Source organism: Aptenodytes patagonicus, chromosome 6, assembly GCF_965638725.1.
Source record: "Aptenodytes patagonicus chromosome 6, bAptPat1.pri.cur, whole genome shotgun sequence".
Taxonomy (NCBI): domain Eukaryota; kingdom Metazoa; phylum Chordata; class Aves; order Sphenisciformes; family Spheniscidae; genus Aptenodytes; species Aptenodytes patagonicus.
Genome location: NC_134954.1, coordinates 65311217 through 65330340, shown reverse-complemented (window position 1 = coordinate 65330340; position 19124 = coordinate 65311217). Strand labels below are relative to the sequence as shown.

At 41.9% G+C, this 19124-nt stretch overlaps 2 protein-coding genes across 4 annotated transcripts in view; one reads left to right on the top strand and one right to left on the bottom strand.

Annotated features, from left to right (window-relative positions):
- Positions 1-11236, bottom strand: part of PARP9 (poly(ADP-ribose) polymerase family member 9) — a 19234-nt gene extending 7998 nt beyond the window's left edge. For 2 of the 3 annotated variants that reach the window (XM_076343025.1, XM_076343024.1), the window contains exons 1-9: positions 11089-11236; positions 10539-10578; positions 7700-8532; positions 6036-6263; positions 5738-5956; positions 4417-4492; positions 3595-3969; positions 2582-2730; positions 410-584 (exon numbers count right to left, since the gene is read on the bottom strand). In XM_076343025.1, coding sequence (XP_076199140.1) covers positions 410-584; positions 2582-2730; positions 3595-3969; positions 4417-4492; positions 5738-5956; positions 6036-6263; positions 7700-8532; positions 10539-10578; positions 11089-11103 — 2110 coding nt within the window. In that variant the 5' untranslated portion in view covers positions 11104-11236. The remainder of the gene's footprint in view (positions 1-409; positions 585-2581; positions 2731-3594; positions 3970-4416; positions 4493-5737; positions 5957-6035; positions 6264-7699; positions 8533-10538; positions 10579-11088) is intronic. The other variant, XM_076343026.1, reaches the window with a different exon arrangement.
- On the top strand, positions 11155-19124 carry DTX3L (deltex E3 ubiquitin ligase 3L). Its single transcript, XM_076343027.1, has 5 exons — positions 11155-11407; positions 11723-11940; positions 13912-15453; positions 16191-16408; positions 18073-19124. The coding sequence occupies exons 1-5, from the start codon at positions 11233-11235 to the stop codon at positions 18140-18142; spliced, it is 2223 nt and encodes a 740-aa protein (XP_076199142.1). The 5' UTR covers positions 11155-11232; the 3' UTR covers positions 18143-19124.

Here is a 19124-nt window from a genome sequence, read left to right as displayed (position 1 = left end):
CCTAATTTCAGCCTCAATTATTCTGTGATTCCTTTGAACGTGCTTTAAAGCATCAAGCTGCTGAATGCATGTTTGCAGCAAGTAAATAAGGATGTTGTCTTTCTTGAAAGGGTGATGCAACAAAATAAAACTTGGACATGGCATTATGTGTATATTAACAATTCTGTCAACATGTTGTGTCTGGGCTAGGCTAGAATCCAGGCTTATCCTCCTGGAGCCTTACTGACTCTACAGTATCAGGAAGGAAAAACAGGAAAATCTTATTGTAGGTAAAAAAGTAAGCTCATATGACTCTAAATGCAGGTAAGAAACACTTCTTGTTTAGGAATGCCATTTTTTCTGATTTTAATCCAACTTTAGTAGTTGGTCACTGTTCATTTTGATTAAAGATGCCAAAGCAAGTTATTACCTGTTGGTGGTGAGTACATCCTGTGAAATCCAGTTTGGCACACTGAGCTGCAGAACTGAGCAGGAACATGCTGGTACAACTTGTGGGTTACTTTGGAGGTACCTTGTTTTTCTTCTATTTTTTTTTTCATTTGTTGGAATGCAGCAGATAAAAGAGGATTATGTATCTTCTCAATCTGTAACATAAATGATAGCGTAGCATAAGCAAACAGAGACCAATATCCATGAAATCCACGAGTGCTGTTGTTCCGGCTATGTTCTTCAATGTAAGAACCTTTGATTTAGCTTATATGCATTGACCACGTAGTGGATAAGGTATGTGAAGTGTGCAACTGATCCACAGGAAAAGAACCATGCCACTGTCCCATGCCTCTCATTGAAATCGGTGGGAATATATCCTAGTGTACTGATTTCCAGTACTTGAGTTGTGCTGAACAGATTGAGTATCAACCGTACGTGAGAATAAGCTGTGTGGGTGCTTACAGCCTAATCTTGTAAAGAACTGCGAGTATCCTGTAAGGCGTGGAAAACCTCAGCTCTCGTTGATCAAAACTTTACAGCTCTTGGGGAAAAAAAGATCCATAGGTAAGAGGGCCTTTACGTTAGCTTGTGTCTCGAAAGCGTGGCTGCATGGAGCATAACGCCACACAGAACTTCAGGCAAACTGGCTACGCTGCAGCTCTCGCTCCTGTACCCGACTCGACCCGTGGGCCAGTCACAGTCCTATGGCAAAAGTCAGTACCAGAGCTCCGCAAGGCCTCTTCTCCAGCAATGTGCTCATGCCAGACTTCTGACTGCTCAGCTAAAAACAAGCAGGCGCTGAAGCGCGATCAAGCTTTTGCTCTGTTAAAAGTCATTTAACTGAGCTATGACCGATCCTCAGTGCAGCACTGTTTTAAATCCTGATGTAGCTTTTGTGTTGAGCCTCAACAAAGTCTTTAGTTCTGCAGATCAAAAAGCACTTGCTTTCATCGGGTTGGTATTTGCTATTATTTCAATGTTAAATATCTTTCTCGTATGAAAGGCAGTTTGGCACGTGGCAGTCTGGTTTCCAGTTACCCTCTGTTACTACTAGGCACACAAATCCCTGTTTACAAACTTCCATATTTCTCTGTGTCGCACAGCCTCATCCTCCTCCCTTTCAGTAAAGCACTGTGTGCTGGGTCTGGCTGAGATGGAGTTAATTTTCCGCATAGCAGCCCTCATAGTGCTGTGCTTTGTATTGGTAGCTAGAAAGGTGCTGATAACACACCAGTGTTTTGGCTACTGCTGAGCAGTGATCGCACAGCATGAAGGCTGTCTCTCCAACATTTCCCCCCCTCACCAGTAGGCTGGGGTGGGCAAGATCTTGGGAGGGGACATAGCCAGGACAGCTGACCCAAACTGACCAAAGGGATATTCCACACCATATGGGGGCATTCGTTATTACAACGTTTGTCTTCTGAAGCAACTGCTACACATACTGAAGCCCTGCTTCCCGGGAAGTGGCTGGACATCACCTGTTGATGGGAAGTAGAGAATAAATCTTTTGTTTTCCTTTGCTTCCGTGCACGGCTTTTGCTTTTGTTTTATTAAACTGCCTTTATCTCGACCCATGAGGTTTTTTTTTCCTTCCATCTTATTTTCTACTCCCCCCGGCCCGGTCCTCCTGAGGAGGGGAGTCACAGAGCAGCTTGGTGGCACCTGGTGTCCAGCCAGGGTCAACCCACCACACACTGATATCCAAGCAAGATCCCAACTTCAATGCGCTACTAATCAGATCATAACTCTGACAAATTCAGTTGCTAATTTTTGGTGTCAAGCTCACAAGAACAAAACAGAGACACTGCATTAGTGTCCTGGATATTGTACTCATTCTAACACACCAATCTCATTTCTCTAGAGTCCTACAGAGGAACATTTGAAGCATGAAGTAAGAGTCAGAATACACAGTGCAGTTAAAAGGACTTCTCAGAATTTAACCACACTTTTTGAGTGATTATTTGCATTATGTTTAAAATACTTTTTATTACATCTATAATAGACTACATCTATTTTAAGGACGAGGCTGATTTGATCTTAATTTTTAAAAGCAATATATTGAAATAGTTCATCTGAGTTTTTTAAGCACATGTTAAATGTTAGTTCAAATATATGAGCTGAGATTCAGTTTTTCCATGAATAGCCTCTTTACCTTGAGAACACAAAGCCCAGCTTTTTCAAACTGTTTCTGTCTGTCTTTAAACTCCTGAAGGTGTGATTCCACCAGTGAAATCTGGACGCGTTTAGTAATATCTGTCCTGTGATGGTGTCCTTCCGAAAGCTGACCTGCTTCTGGTTGGCCTGGATACAAATGAGGGAGTAAAATTTTCATGCATCGTAATATCTGAAGCAAAGGCAAGGAGGAGGGATCCAATACTTTAGTTTGGTAGTTTAGGTAAGAACAAAGAACATTAAATACTCTCCAAAGTAATGCCAGAGGCTAATATAGAGAGGGATTGAGAGATATATATTAATTTATTCTTTTTTTTCTACATTTATTAAAGAAACCAGAGACAGAGAGAATCACAGAAAAGCAATTTATCTATCTTCTTCATTACATCTCTCCACAGCCCAACTTTCATATAATGGTATCTATATTGAATGACTATACAAACACGAGGAAAAATGGATCACTCGGTAGCTTTTTGTAATGCCACTAATTCTATCCACTGTTAGTGAAAGTCAAGGGCTCTGAAGAACAAATCCATTGATGGGTCCTGCAACAGTGGTCCAGCTGTAGCTAGCAAAAGAGCTCAGCAAAGGTTTGTGTTAATTCAGGTGCAAATTTTGTAAGTCTCCAGCAGCCAGGCTTTAAAGTGAAGCTGTCCTGGAGGAAGCCAGTGTTACAGGTAGCTGTACAACAATGGCCAGCCCCTATATAAACTGTGTCCTACTGGGAATATTGCCAAGTGAGTAACCAAAGCTAACAAACGCTCTTTCAGGGGCTCATATGATAAAAGTACAGTAATATCGGTAACCTAATAATAATAATAATAATAATAATAATAATAACCTAATAACCTTAATAACTAAGCAATGCTCAGTATGTGTGTGAACTGAATGCACGTCTGTCCACTCTCGGCAATACACAGATATATGTTGCTTCATACTTGACCTTATTTAGGTGCTTATTTACTTAATTAATCACTTATTTACTTTACATACCCATTAAGTACAGCAGTTCCTCTTGTTTGGCTGTAGTCTTCTCTTGCATACGAAGCAGTAATTTTTCAGTTGCGAGCACTGCTTCAATCAAAGCATCAGGGGGGCCCTGAAATTCCAGTCTTGCTTTTCCACCTCGCACTTCTTCTGATACACATACACTAGAATGCCACTCTTGAGATAGTTCTGCAAACTCGTTTTTACCGAGGCTAAAAATGTAGTTGTTTTCAATAATAGCACGGTGACTTTCCTGAATTTGTACCACGCTTTGGATCCACGATTCTGCTGCTTCCAATGCTGTATGTGTGTTCCCTTTAAGTTCAATAGCTGGTTCATTATTTGCAGTCTCTTTTATGCTTTGACTGCCTGACTCTGTACCTGGAGGAAAGATTTTTTTTTTTTTTTATACAAGTGCATTAGAAGAGTGAAGAGCTTTCAAGTTCTGTCACAAATTCCTATATGTAATCCAAGAGGTACAGTGCAAGAAGCACACTACTCTTCTGGTATGCTCAAAAAAAAGAGATTAGATACCAGGAGGTAAGGTTTCCAGGAAAAAAACACCCACACACATGCAGAATTTATTTGCCTTCCACTAAATTAATTCCAACAAGTTAGGCACTGATGATTTTTATGCTTGAAAATCTTATAAGGGACTGCCCAGTTCCATTCCTATGAATGTAAAAATGCAAAGCACTCACAGTTTTGCCTCCCACTTTCCCCAAGACACATATGCAAATACTAAGCTCTTTTTAAAGGAATGTGATTTCAGATTCTGAAATCTGGAGTGTTCATTTACTTGAAATGCCCCTTCTGTTCACTACTTACTCAAATGATCACTTCTGTCGTAATACTCCTTTTTTCCCAGTTTCTGTGCTGCTGAATAAAATTTTCCCTGGAAAACCTTGAAAGAGAAAAGTTTAGGAGCAGTTTGCCATCTCTGTTGTCAAATATGCAATTCCTCTCTTCAAAACTCTGTTAGATAAGCAGTTTACACCTGTAGTTACACAACCCCCCCAAATTCTGAAATTGTTAACAGCTGACATTTGTCAGCTTTTCCTAAAATGTTATTCCTGACAATATCAAATGCATTCCTGTTCTTCTAAGTCTCCTAAGGTAAGACACCTCACACACTGAATGGCACCTTTTACCAACTCCTTGTGGTTGTGGCATATCCAGAATTCATGCAACCACAGTAGATAAAGGTGTTCATTACTTGCAGTTTAATGCTGATGAATCCTTACTCAGGTTTAAAACCCAGACTGCTCCGCTGCCTTTACCCCAAAGCTGCTCTTCATGATCACACATGGAAAGCCTCTGAGAAGCACTACTCCGCTAGGCAGTGGATTTGGCATCTGGCAAATTGCCTTTCCTTCTTTTTTCAGCAAAAAGAGTTTCTGCTGTGCCCTGATTATCAAGGGATTAAGTGATGAGCACATAGCTGTCATAAGCTTCCTTTAGAGTTTATGGGACTGTTACAGAACGTGGATCCGATCTTAGAATCATAGAATGGTTTGGGTTGGAAGGGACCTTAAAGATAATCTAGTTCCAACCCCCCTCCACCTAGTTCTTGCACCTGTTGAAAGAATGGATGGTTGAAGTTAAATGGGAACAAAAGCAAACTCTGTACTTTTATAATAGATGGCTATCTAAAACAGTTGTGTATTAATCACATCGACCAAATATTCAAAAGGTGGAAAATGGCACACTGCAGTTGAAATTATCCAGTGTCCGTTTGCAACCCTTGTATCATGTTAGGTCATATAATGTGTTGATAGTGTTTTGCCCTAGGAACTTCATACCAAAAAAATAGTTAAAAAAAATTTCCTGAGGAGGAATAAGCTTATTCCCTAATGAGTTAAGAGTAGACTCTTTCTTATAAATTCACTGATAGTCATAGGAATTTCAGAACTCCCTCCCCTTGCTATCAGACCACAGGGTGAAGACTTCAGCTTTAGTGAAGAGAAAATAAAGTTTTGTAAAGATTAATAATACCTGTTAATGAGACAAATAGTTTCACGAAGGGACCTGCTGCTCACAAATGTTATAAGTAGTATGGAATTCAGATTATCTTAATTTGTAGTCATCTATGGAAATATTTTTACAGTTCTGGGTTTTCCTTATTGGTAGTTAACAACAAATTTGCTACCTGATAGGCATCGTAGTCATCTGGGCATACGACAAACTGCACATCCATCTTCTTCTCAGGGTGTGCCCTGGCAAAATTTAAAACCTCGCCAATCATGATCTCTGCCACTATATCAACAGGCAGCACTGACGACCAAATCCCATTTGCTGGAAAAGAAACTGAGGGACACTGCCAGTCTGAAAGGTAATACAGGCATCTTGCCATTGCAGCTTTTAATTCCTGCAGGAAAAACAAGTGTTTTAGTCCTCACATCACTCAACATGAAAATGAATTAAAATCCAATCTAACTGATCATCACCTCACACAGTAACACCCTGTGGTGGTATTGCTGCCATACAATGTGCAGTACAAGCTCACAGGCCAGATTATACCCTTTTGTTACTATGACTTCGTCATAAGACAAACGATGTCTTAGACAAGACTGAAGTTCATTCTGAAGACCTGAACCCGCTTTTTGCAGCAGTCCTCTTGAAACCAGACAGTAAGGCTCGCCATTCACAGACACAGAATTAACAACAGCTGTAGTCTGGAAGAGAAGAGTGCAAAGTTTCAGTATACTTCAAGTTTACTATTTGCAAGTTTTGCTACAATAGAGAGCACTCTTTCTAGAAACAATTCCTTTAAAAAAGCCTGGCTGCAGCAGATCAGCTGTTTGAAAGGTTCTCTTACTACTACTAAGGGCAGCGCTGGAATACATCAAAGTACGCACCTTCTAGTGGCAGTAAATGCATGCTTTTTTTTTTTTTTAAGCCAACAGTGTGCATAAAACCTGTTCAAGTCATCAGTGTATTCAACAGAATTATTACCGCAGCTATAGAAGTGACCCATATGCACCTCATCAAATGGAATTCTGCAGCCAATTATCAATGAGCAGGAGACAACTATGGCTATGTCTGTTATCCCAGCCCACGCAGATGCTCCCTGCGTCAGGGTAGCAAGCACTCGTCACCAGATGAGCGGGGTCAGTGCACACAGGGGAACTGCAAACCTATGGTCGCTTCCAATTCCCAGTGGAAACAGCAGATTCCCATAGTAGGTCTTCTGTATTTAAAATTAAATATGTAAAACGCAAACCACTTGTTTACAGAATGCCGATAACAGCAGTAATCGTTCTAACTTTAATTGTTGAAGATTATCTAAAAATACAAGACTTTGGAGCGTATTTTCCTCATAGTCTCGAAGGCATGTGGTATCTTTCAGTCCTGTAGAAATGGTTAATAAAATTCCCCACACTGCCAACTTTGTGATCCTTTGCTCTCACCTCAAAAAAAATGAACTTTCTATTCAATTAAGACATTTCTTTAAAATAAAAGTTATGAATTTTTTTAAGATACAGTATTTGCTGAAAGCAAATGCCATTCCTGTGATGTAGCTTCCAGTCTAAGAGCTCTGTTGGATTATTATGACTAAGCTCATGTATTTTGCATCAGATTTTCTAGCTAAAAGGTTAAAGGAATCAATTTAAATGATGCACTGTTTAAAGGTAAGGTGCACATCATCTGTATAAGTTATTTTCAGCTGTTTCAGTTATTCAGTTTGCTGAATAACTCCAGTAGTGACACCTATGAGAACATAAATTATAGGAAAAAAAGCAAGGCAAAAAATAAGAGTAGACTTCTAGGGAATGCATGATAAAATGTGAACTCCCATGATGTTATAATAAGAAGATAAACATTAACATAGGGATATATTATTATTAATTATCCAATCTTTAGCTGCTTCCTATTATCCCATAACAGCATGTATACAAAAAAAGATATAAAAATGTTCTAAAGTTTAATACCCATTTAGAAAAAAAAACTCCTTGCCACTATAATTTATTTACCATTTGTAAATTTTCATCAGGATGAGAAGATAACTATTTAGTGGACAAATACAATATGTGTTCTGAACTCTTGGGCTCCAAATCCTGCAAAGACTTGGAGGCAACTCCATGTTCAACATATTACGGGACGGACTTACCTTCTGCTCTTCAATGAGTCCTCTTATGATGCGCAAGCGAATGTCTCCATGTTTGATGAAAGCTGAAGGCTGGCTTGGTGAAGCTGAAAGAGTTTCCTGAAGTGAACTGGTATCACCCAGAAACTTTTCACAGGCCTTCTTCATTTCTGCAACTGTAGGCTCAGAAATGTTCACCAGGCGGATTTCCCTGAGACAGCTGGGTGGACTTGCCTCAACAAATCCCCTTATAGCCATTACAATCACTTGAGCACACAAACTGAGCGGGAAGCCAAAAATACCTGAACTCACTGCTGGGATAGCCACAGACTTTATAGTATTTTCTGGGGCACTAACGTACTTCAGAACATTCACGATAGCTTCCTGAAGCAGGTCACAACATCTTTCCTTTTCAAAAACGGTCCACCTTGGACCAACTGCATGAATAATTTTCTTACAAGGAAGCATCCCTCCACCTGTTACTGCTATTTCACCAACTGTGAGTTTTCCATACCTTTGAATATGAAGATTGCTTTGCTCTGCTATTTCTGGCCCTCCAGCGTTCACAAGGGCTAAAGCAAGGCCTCCTACATGATCTAGATATTCGTTGGCTGCATTCACCAAAGCATCGGCCCTGTGTCTTGTGAGATCATCCTTACAAACACAAATGTCAATTCCCTGCTTTAGTTTCTTCCTGTATACTTCAGCGGTGCATTTTGTACTTTTGAAGGTCAACGTACAAGCAAACTTTTTGTAAATGAGATTGTTTAAACAGTCCTCTCCTTTCTTAAGAACTTCATAGGCATCTTTATTGATGGGGATTATCAAGCTGCCCTCATCCATTACCATGCTTGGCCCTAGGATACAGAATAATATAAAGTGAAATCCAAGATACTACTGTCAAAACATTGCTTTTTATATAGAAGTGTGGTTTATAGCTCTCAATTTTATCCTTCTGTCATTACTTACCAATACTTTTGGCATGGTCTGATCTTCTCTCTCCCCTTTTCATAGGCTTAGAAAGCCCAACTAAGCAAAGAAACCAAGGCCTCGAGTGTTGTTCATTATTCTGTTCAAATTAACCTCCCCATCTAAGTAGCTCCTTTCCCACCTTTCCTCAAGACCTTCTCCTCTTTCTTTCCAATGCCTTATGAATCACACCAGTGTGAGTTTCAGGAAAGCGAAAAGTTCAAGTGCACTCTGTCAGCTTAACATATTTGGATTCTGAGAAACAGTCAGTATTATGCTGTCCACTGTTTCCTGTAAGCCTGTGAATACTTTCAGTTTCATCTTTCCAATCAACAACCAGCTCCCTTCCCGTAACTGAACACGGGCAGACACAGGAGTGGCCAGCTGCTGATCAGTGTCCTCAGAGAGACCACACACCCTCCTCTGAAGCAGTCTGTCTTCCAGATTATCTTCTTGTGACCTGGCGGATGTCAGACCTGGTGAAATATGCCCTGAGCCCCCAAACAGCCTGCTCAGAGTCCTCTCAGCAGAGGGATTACCAGCATATAGCCTGTAGGTCCCTTGGGCAAATACCTTCTCCTTAGAAGTGGCCGATCGCTTCTCTTTCCCTGTTCTTCCTCTAAAGGCACTAAAAGATGACAACAACAATACCACTGAGCCTGTGGTGACCTGAGTGTTTGGGTTTGCCTTACTGTTTACCTGAGGAGGAAGCTTGGTTAAGATGTGTCTCCTTGTTCTTCTCTCTCTCTCTTTCCTACTGTTTATTCTCCCCACTGTTAGGCTGACACAACCATTGTCAGGGACATATTCTTAAACGAATCAGTGACATAATCCGAATTAAAAAAAAACCAAGCCACACCACAAAACTTAATTTGATTTAGAGCACCAACCTCAAAGACTGATGCAGCAGCACAACTGAATGGGCTGAGTATAAATGGTGAGAAGGAAGAAAAAGGAGCAGACAAGTATGAGAGGAATGTCTTTGAAACAGATGCTGTTCAGGGCTTTATTAACTGGCTGCAGTGCCACTGTGATGCTGTGCTGCATTTGCCACTAAAACTCCAGCTGAGAAAGCAAATGTGAAAAGCCACACCATAATCAGGGCTTCAAAATGCTTGTAAAAGCAAAAAACACCACATCTCCCCCTCTGAACTTGTTTTGCTGAGAGGGCTGAAGCTGGCCTCTGCCCTCTCCAGGGCATTCTTAGCATTTTGTTACTGATTTCCAGCAAGGTCCAAGGGTGAGTACCGCAGGCCTTTGCAGAGACAGCAACCCACAGCCACACCTGCAGAGGAACACTTGCCAATACGTTCATTTAACCGTGCCACAGAGATCTTATGCTGAGCTTTGTCTTTAATTCTGTGGCTCTTCTTTGGTCTGCACTTCAAGCCCACAAGCAAGTTCTTTCTTTGTAAGGAACTTATGAATTCAGAAGGGCTTTTTAAACCACTTTTTTTAGGGTACAAAAATAATGGCAAAGAGTGGGGCAGTTTTTATATTATCACTACAGCTATACAGCCCTCTCCTGGCAGATGTCAGCAGTACTATAGGCAGCAGTTATGTTAATTAGTGTAAAACAATTTGTATGAGTTTATTCAAACTTTCCTCCAGGGTATGCTACCTGCCTGTAAGAAGGGTCCAACGTTTTGCACTTATAAGGTATACACACTGATTCATCAAAACACTTCTGAGCTCTTATTTTTAAGAGAGAAATGCAACCAAATCCTGTTGAAGTAATCAATATTAATGTCGATTCATAACCATGTCCAATTCATACATTTCAGGTTGCTTTTGGCTATCCCACGTCAATGTTTTCCAGTTCGCTGGCTGTAGCTGGCAATTTTCAATTTAAATACAGGAAGACACTTTGCAGATGGCTAAATGACAGGCTTACCTAAATCACTCTTCTCTTTTGAGGTCCCTGGACTGTAACTCTATTGTAAAAAAACAAGAAAGAGAAAATGCATGTTACTGCTCAATGGCTGCATTCTTACAGGAGCAGTTCTGTTGCAAACAAAACCGGCAGCACCACCTTTTCAAAAATTTGTATGAAGTTTTCTAATATTTAAAATGCTATTCAGAGCTGAAATTACGGTGACCGGGACCACTGCGGGTGAGGTTACCCACAGCTTCCTCTAGCTCCAGCTGACCTGCGGGGGGCGAGAAGCCGGGAAATTTTACCTCATCCCGAGAGCCAGGCCAGAGAACAGCGCTTTCTCCGCCCCCCCCCCCCCCCCCCCCGCCACCGCCGTGCCCAACACCCGTTGGCAGCGGGGTGCATTAAGCCCCGGAGAGCCCGTCCTGGTCTGTCGCACAGGGGCACTTCCAGCCTCAGCTCCCCGGGCCCGTGAGGGAGCTGCTGCCCAGCGGAGGGTCGCCCCGCGGCGGGGGGCAGGCGCCAGCCCCGACCCCTCGGGCCCTCCACCCCAGCCCCGCTCTGTTACCTGGAGGATCCCCATTAATCGGCGCTGCACGGCGCGGCCGCCTCCCCCTCAGCGCCGAGAGCTGGAGCGAGACCCGGGGCGGGGAACCGCGGCCCCGAGCGGCGGAGAGAGAAACGAAAGCGAAAGCGGGCAGCGGCATGCATCATGGCGGCGTCGCCGCTGCTGGTGCGGCTCTGCCCGACGCCAGATGCCGGCGAGAAGCCGATGCTCAAGCTCCAGAGCTACTTCCAGTCAGGGAAGCGGTCGGGGGGCGGCGAGTGCGAGGTGCGGGCGGGCTCCGAGCCCGGCAGCTACTGGGTGCACTTCCAGCAGGAGCGAGGTAAGGGGGTGGGGGAGAGGGGCTGGAGCGGGCGGTGCGGCTCTGCAGGCGGCGGGGCCCGCGGCTCGGCATGCCCCCGCCGCCGGCACTGAAGGGATGAGGGGGCGATTGAGCCCCAGCCGCCCCGGGGGGGCTGTTCGCACTCAGGTCCCGCAGTCGTTTGAGGGGGCGGGAAATGGCCGCCGAGGGCACCATCTTGTGCCCCTGGGCGGTGCATGGGCGGGCAAAGGGCAGGTGATCTCTGTGGCCACTTGTAGCCATCAAGTTTTCAGGTAACTTTATCAGCCTTATCTTCCTGTCCCCAAATTACTGCAGATAAGAAGAGTGTGGAATCCCGCACGGATCATGTCTTGGAAATCGGTGGCAGACGCCTGAAGATAGTCATCCAGCCAGAAGGGGACCTGAGCAAGAGCCAGTTTACAGAGCAGGCCTCCCCCAGCTACTTCGTCCCTTCCAGCTCTTCCCCACCTCAGCAGGAGCAGCAGGCAGCCAAAGGCCACGGAGACAGGACAAAAGAAGTCATTACCAAAAAGGTACATCAGGAAGAGCAGTAACAAGCAGTGACATGACCTGCCTCGCTTGTAGTTCCATGAGTCCTTTGCGTTGCTTTATGTTGCACTTCAATATTTCATGGCAAGCAAATGTCAGTTACATTATCTTAGTCAATAAAATGGGGGCAGGGAGCAACTTTTGAGTGCTGGACCACAGGTCATCCACACATGTTAACAGCCAACATGTTCTCCAGCGTGGCTTTGGCACGTGCCAACCTCTATTCCCCAAAGCGGCACCCTGGCAGGTCTTGGGGGATAGTATGCACCAAGGACTGCTTGGTGGAAGCAAGTGGAAAAATTGTATGAGATTTGAATCCCTTCCTGCTACACAGACCTCTAACACTATTTCAGCATGTTTTGCACCTTCAGACAGCCCTAATTACTTCCATCCCTTACTTCAGTGTTAAAAAAATCTGCTCTGATGGGATGTAGCACAACAAACATTATTTCAGACACTTTGAACTAAAAGTTATGCAGAGAAGAAAAGATCAACTGTGTGTTAGGGATATGGAGTAGGGCCAGGCTACGTTACATGATGTGGCTCTACCAAGACACTGATACCTGGCCCAGAGGGTTTACTCTGTTTTGCATAGTAACATAGATGTAGCTTTTGAGGTATAGCATGTGCTAACATATTGGTTATTTGACATCTGTAGCAGTATACTGCAAATTTCCCCATCCTTCTGTCTGTGCAAAGTAGAGATGTGAACATGTTTGTTATTATTTTTCAGAATCCTGTTTTCTGCCTTAATCCTGAGTTACTAAAGCATGACTTTTGGGAAGTTTTTAAAGAAAGGTAGTAGAGAAAACGAGAAAGTCTAATATAATTAAAGGACAACGTAATATAACTTACATGTGCTGTTAAAACATGTTGTGTCTCTGTCATCCAAGACAGAGACAGACAGGTTCTTTTGGGGATCCTTGGCAGAATGATGATGGCACTAAGTTGTAGTTACAATTAAAGCTTTTTTTTTTTTAACAGGATTTTATGATTAGCATAGTGTAGAATTAATGATCAGAATAGCACAGAATTTCTACAAGCAGAATCAGTGTAGTACAATTTTATAAGTAGTGGAGCACGGAATTTTATAGCACAGCTTAGCTTATGGTTTCTAATCACCTGGACCCTCTGTAGATCGGGTCAAATCTTAATACTTGGCTTGCATATCGATATAAAAATCATAATCTAGACTCGAAAAACACATAAAAGAATACAAGTCATTCACTCAGTCTCTGGAGGAAGCAGACAACGGTGGAGGCGTCCCTGGCCACTGGAGGATCACGGGTCTCACTGTCCAGCAGCAGTTGTGGTCCAAGTTCCCACTTAGGACTTGTAACTGCTTGATTTTATATACAGTGCTCTGTGTGCTGTTACACTTCCCTGTTCTGTGACGGGGTCATCACCACCTGGTTGGCGGGGTGCCTGGGACCTTCAAGGCCGGTAAGGAGGGGAGTAGGCAGCCTGGTGCCCAAGAACCTTGAGGACAATAGGGAGGGGAAGAAGAAATCTGTTTGTTTCGTCTACTTGGTGTGCAGGACCTTCAGGGCCTGATAATGAGGGGAAAAGGGACTAATACGTGACCAGCTCGGTCTCAGAGAATGGCTGTTTGCCTTACAAAACAGCATTAGTTATGCTAACCATATTACCAGAGGTCAGGAGCAGAGGCTACTGGTCACAGTCTCAAACTAAGTAGCAAAGTTACTGTCTTTGTTCCTGAAATGCTGATGACATTAACAAATTTCATTTTTGCTGCTGACTTAGAAGCAGATTGCTTTACTTACGTGTGTGTAATGTCAGTTTACATGACATAAAAGAAACACTGTGTGCAAATGTGTCTGTAGTAATCTGACCCTACTGAGATGTACAGAGCTTTTCCTTACTCAAAATATAGAAACAGCAAGCAGAGAACCTTAGAAAAAACAACTGTTGATACCTTCTTGTCTTCTCTTTAGATATTTCTTACAGTATCTGCAACTTTGAATACCAGTATGTTCACTGAACAGCAAAGGGAGAAAATTACCATTATATGTCCAAATTTAAAAAGAGAAGGAAATCCTGATATTGATGGCTCTGAGAAATTGACGGGAGATTTTACAGATATTGAAAAAGCTTATCACTACTTTAAGGATATCCTTGCAGGCAATGACCCAAACCATGATTTTTCACATTCTGAAAGTAAGAATGGTTTGAAAGATGAAAATTGTCTGAATACTGAAGAAATGAATAAGCTTACAGTTCTGTCAGCTCTCTATGAATATTTCAGTCATACCTGCAAAGAACAAATCAAAGTACTACGTGAACGTTTTGGAGTGAGTATAAGAAGTAAAGATCATTCCAATGGAACCACATCAGTATGCTTCACTTCTGATCAAAGTCCTGCATCGATACAAAGAGCTAATGATTTTTTTATCACAACTTTTCAGAAAAGTGTAGAAGGTCTGAAACAGGAAAAAATTCTCGTAACAAACAGTTACACATTAAATGAGACAATAACGAAGTTAAATGCTAGGTTTAGTAATCTTCTTGCCAAAAAGGAAGGGAATCAATTGCTACTCCGTGGTCCAGCGAGTGAGATTTTAGCTGCCAAAAATTTTCTAGCAGAGGAAGGTGAGAACCACCAAGCTGGAAAGAATATGAAAATATCATCTGGACTGTACCAATACAGGAATGGAATTGAAGTTGATGCTTCTGTGTTTAAATTGTTGGAAAAAATATTAATCAAAGAAATTGAAGACATTAAAGACAAATTTGATACGGTAATAGAAAAGAAAGACAGTTCGTATGGCCAGAAGACGCTCATAATATTTAGGCCCAGGATCGAAACTTCTGATATGTCCTCACATGCTACTGAAAGTTTCATCAATGCATTTCAGAATGCCTCTGCAATGTTAACAGAAAAACTCATCAGCTCGAAGCTTTCAGAAGATCAGAAGAAAAGATTAAATACACTACTTAATGGAAAACAATTGGAAGATCTGCATGTAAAACTTAAGAAGGAGGAAGACAAGTTCATCTTAAGTGGTTTACCAAACCATCTTTATGCTGCTGAAAAGCACATTACGAACCTTCTTAACATTGAAGACTCAACACAAACTAAAAATAGGACACCATTGTCCTCTCATCTCAGCTATCAAGAAGCTTCAGGAGCATCTGAGAAGAAATACAATGGCAGGCAAAAGAATAGTCTTTCTTCCAAAGAACAGTCTAAGGCAAAGACAGAAGAAGACGACAAAGATGTGTGTCCGATTTGCATGGAGAGAATTAATAATAAACAAATACTGAGAAAGTGCAATCATGCGTTTTGCAAAAGTTGCATCGAGCAGGCCATGACTTATAAGCAAACTTGTCCTGTTTGTAATACCATCTATGGACCCGTGAAAGGAGACCAACCAGAGGGAACAATGTCAACTAGAAAGATACCTGTTACTCTCCCTGGTTATCCCAATTGTGATACTATTGAGATTACATATAGTATGCACGGTGGTATTCAAACTGTAAGTATATTTAAAGATTCATAAAAGATATTTTTCCCACAACAAAACCAACCATTGAAGATAAAATTAACTATTTTTCCATCATTTTAATGCATGTCCAGGAGAGACATTTCTTTGTTCTGTACAAATCTGCAAGTATTTAATTCAGTATTTTTGGGTGCTATTAAGTAATATAGTAGGAATTAAGTAGTCAAATGGTAGCCCTTCTTTTTATATGCACCAGGAGAGAGCTACCTGTCTTTAATTTGTACATGGGGAATAACTGAACTGAAATCTATGGAGTGATATAATGTAAACAAAATTTTGTGAGTATAATGAGGATCCTCTGAGGCATTCTCCTAGCTGCTGACACCAGTGGACAAAAATGAATAGCGGGCTGGCTTGTAAGCTTTCCAGGTGAGAAATCAGCTTATGTTATGTGCTTAGAGTCACGACTAGGACTGAAAATGGGATAAATGAAAAAGTCAGGGGTGGGGTGACATGCATTGGAGAGAGCAAAGAGGAAAAAACATTTAACAATGGATGCATGAGTGATGACAAGAAATGTGAATGAAACTTACATGAAAGAAATTGTCTAATGAGAAAAAAACACCTCAAAATCAGTCATCAGTCATGCTGTGTCCTTCTGAATCAAAGACAGGATAAAAAGTATTGCAAAAGCAGGGACGTATGATTTTTACACTTTCAAAGCGTTTATGATACACGATGTGTTTTTGTTTTGTTTTTCTACAAAACAGAGCAACCATCCAAACCCAGGGAAACCTTATTGTGCAACTTCTCGAACAGCGTATTTACCTAATAATAAGGAAGGGCAAGAAATTCTGCAGCTCCTCAAAAGAGCCTTTAACCAAAAACTGATTTTCACAGTGGGGCAGTCACGTACTACTGGTGCAAAAGGTGTTATCACATGGAATGATATTCACCACAAAACTTCCATGACTGGAGGGTCTACCTAGTAAGTAGCATTCTCTTTATGTAATTTTATTGCTACTCAGATGTGGCAGGAAGGCTACTCTGAATATTTTCCACATGAGAGCTTTCAGATTTTTTATAGCAGTGCAAGCCATTGGCAAATCTGAAGAATCTGTCCTGGTTTGTCACTAACAAAACGATTGTGGAATGCTCTATGGATCCAGACTTGAATTGCCTTCGCCAGTTGGACAGTTGGAACAAGGATGAGCTTAGTCTTTTGTTGCCCCTCAGGCCACTCATTCAACCAGTGAGTTGTGTAAAGTATCTATTCAGTCAATAGCTACTCTGATGAGAAACTACTTCTGGTACAGGACAGGACAGCAAGCTCTTCATAGCAGCTAAGGTTGGACTCCTGATCTCAGCCTCTTCCGTTACCTGCTGTTTTGCACCAGGAGGTGCCGGTCCATTATGATCCCGGTAAAGACGGCACTCAGACTCTGTAAAATATGATTTGAAATTCTACTTATTAGAGCTAACAGCAAGGAGAAAGAGGTTGTAGTATAGATACGGTTATGTCCTTTTAGATGCTAGGAACCCCGAGTTGTGCAGCATTCAGTGGGCCTCTGACCAGAGCATGGGACACCATGCCAAGCCTGTCCATCGAAAGGGTTACCCTATATTGGTTGTTCGAGCTATTACAGGATTTTTTTAGTTGAAGACAACTCTATTCAGCACTTCTTGAGGACTTGCTGCACTTCTAGATAATGGCAAGGACATGCAGGTGGTGTAATGGCCAGTACTGAGTGGGAGCTGCCCACAGCACCTCTCTTAAAGTGAGCTGGCTGAGTCTGTCATGCAGCCACAGGATGTGCACAGCACAACACAGGCCTGAAGGTCACGCCACATGTGCAGCACAGTGCAGCACAGCACCGCACAGGCCTGGGTCCGCCCAGGTTAACTGTTACGTGAATCTCTAATTCCTCAATGTATAATGGCCTTTCGGTCAGGATCACTACGTCCCACCCCTTGATACACATACAATTGACCTTTCTTAAAGATATGATTAACTGCAGATTATATCAGTAAACTGTATGGCTCCTGGAAAAAATCTTACAGAGACCAGAGGGAGGCTTGGAACAGTCCTTTCAAGGTTATTGCAGCCTCTCAGGGGCAGGTGTCTTCCTGCAAGCTCTAAAGATTGGTGTCTAGATCCTCCTTCCTGGACTAGGATCATACAAGAGCAGAAAGTATTGGTTTTACTTTATCTCCCACTCTGCTCAAATGCTTTCCCTAGTTATCACTTGCTTCATACACACTTTTGGTGATGCGCTACTTAAAATCCAGAGGTGCCATTATATTCGTGTTTTGAATGCCTGCTTGGATACGCTTCAGGTCTGATTTGTAGAAAGATGCATACCCAAGCGCCCTATCACTTTCAAGTGAGACAGCAGGCAGCTTTGAAAATCAAGTTCTTAGAGTCAGTTTGGACAACCAAATTCAGCAGCTGCTTTTTGTAAGTTTTTAGCTTTACCCTGTCTGTACCACCTCTCTGACCTGTAAAATAGGGTCTATTGGCTTTATAGAGTAAAAAAGCAAGTGCATACAATTTGTAAAGTGTTTTAAGAGATTTTGATGAGAAGGTTCTGTAGAACTGTGAAGTGCTTCATTGCAGAAGTAGCCCAAACAATTCTTTTCTTCTTCTCCTAGTTTTGGTTACCCTGATCCTGATTATCTGCGGCGAGTTCGATCAGAATTGAAAGCAAGAGGAATTGAATAAAGAAATTTATCAACCGTCAGCTCTTAAGTGTAGGAACTGAACATGTAGCAATTGATTTACTATTCAAGCACCAAGAAGAAAGAAGTTACTTTGCTCAACTGCTGTACTTAAATCACTTGTATTTTGCAGTCAGCTAAGAAAAGCAATCTTTTCTCATCAAACAATATATGTTCTTTTCACGCATCATTTACTTCCTTGAATAATGCTTCCCTATATGTGTAACCTTTATAGAATTTGGGTCTTGTGAGTGCAGCATCAGTACTTGTTGCACTTGTCAAATATCACATTGTGTATCTTATTTTACCAGTGAATCTGATCTGCACTTTTTCCTGCAAGTCTTCAGTCTGACCACCCAAACCGATAGATGCACTACTAGCTTTTATTTTACCAAACACTTACTTCAGCTTTGTGTTATTACGTCTGTCATCATGGATAGCGTCACGTAACCCATCTGCTGGAAAATTTTTACGCAGCTGTTACAGTATCAGCTGTGACCAGGCTATGATCTTTTGCTTCTTTTCCTTTTCGGAGTAGAAATGGCATTAGTGGTTTGGGGTTTAGACATGAAATTAGCATGGATAATGTATGAGGGGGTAGGTGGATGCTGCTGTGTTTGTAACCCTGCGGAAGTGCTGAATGCTCAGAGCTGCGTTGGAGCAAATGGACAGTAACAGTGCCTGCGGCCATCTCTGATAATGGGATCCTGGTTCTCTGCCTTCCGTCGTGTTTGAGCTTAAATACAACTTTTAAGTCAGCTTTGCAACTATAAAACTATATTCTTCCCATCGCTTCCAATATATGGTTTAAATTGTATCATAAAGATACTTTGTTGCTACTCTGCACTGTCTAAATAGCCTGCTAATTACCTTTGTGGTGGGGTGAAACAAATAGCTTTCACTTAATGCAGCCATAATTTTTAGTGAGTTAAACCATTTTTGTTAGGCTACCGAATATAACTAATAAATAAAATATAAAAATACCA

Coding starts and splice junctions, on each gene's coding strand:
- DTX3L (XM_076343027.1), top strand. CDS start 11,233: ATGGCGGCGTCGCCGCTGCTGGTGCGGCTCTGCCCGACGCCAGATGCC. Junction 15,454..16,190: donor TGCACGGTGGTATTCAAACT/GTAAGTATATTT, acceptor TCTACAAAACAG/AGCAACCATCCAAACCCAGG. Junction 16,409..18,072: donor ATGACTGGAGGGTCTACCTA/GTAAGTAGCATT, acceptor TTCTTCTCCTAG/TTTTGGTTACCCTGATCCTG.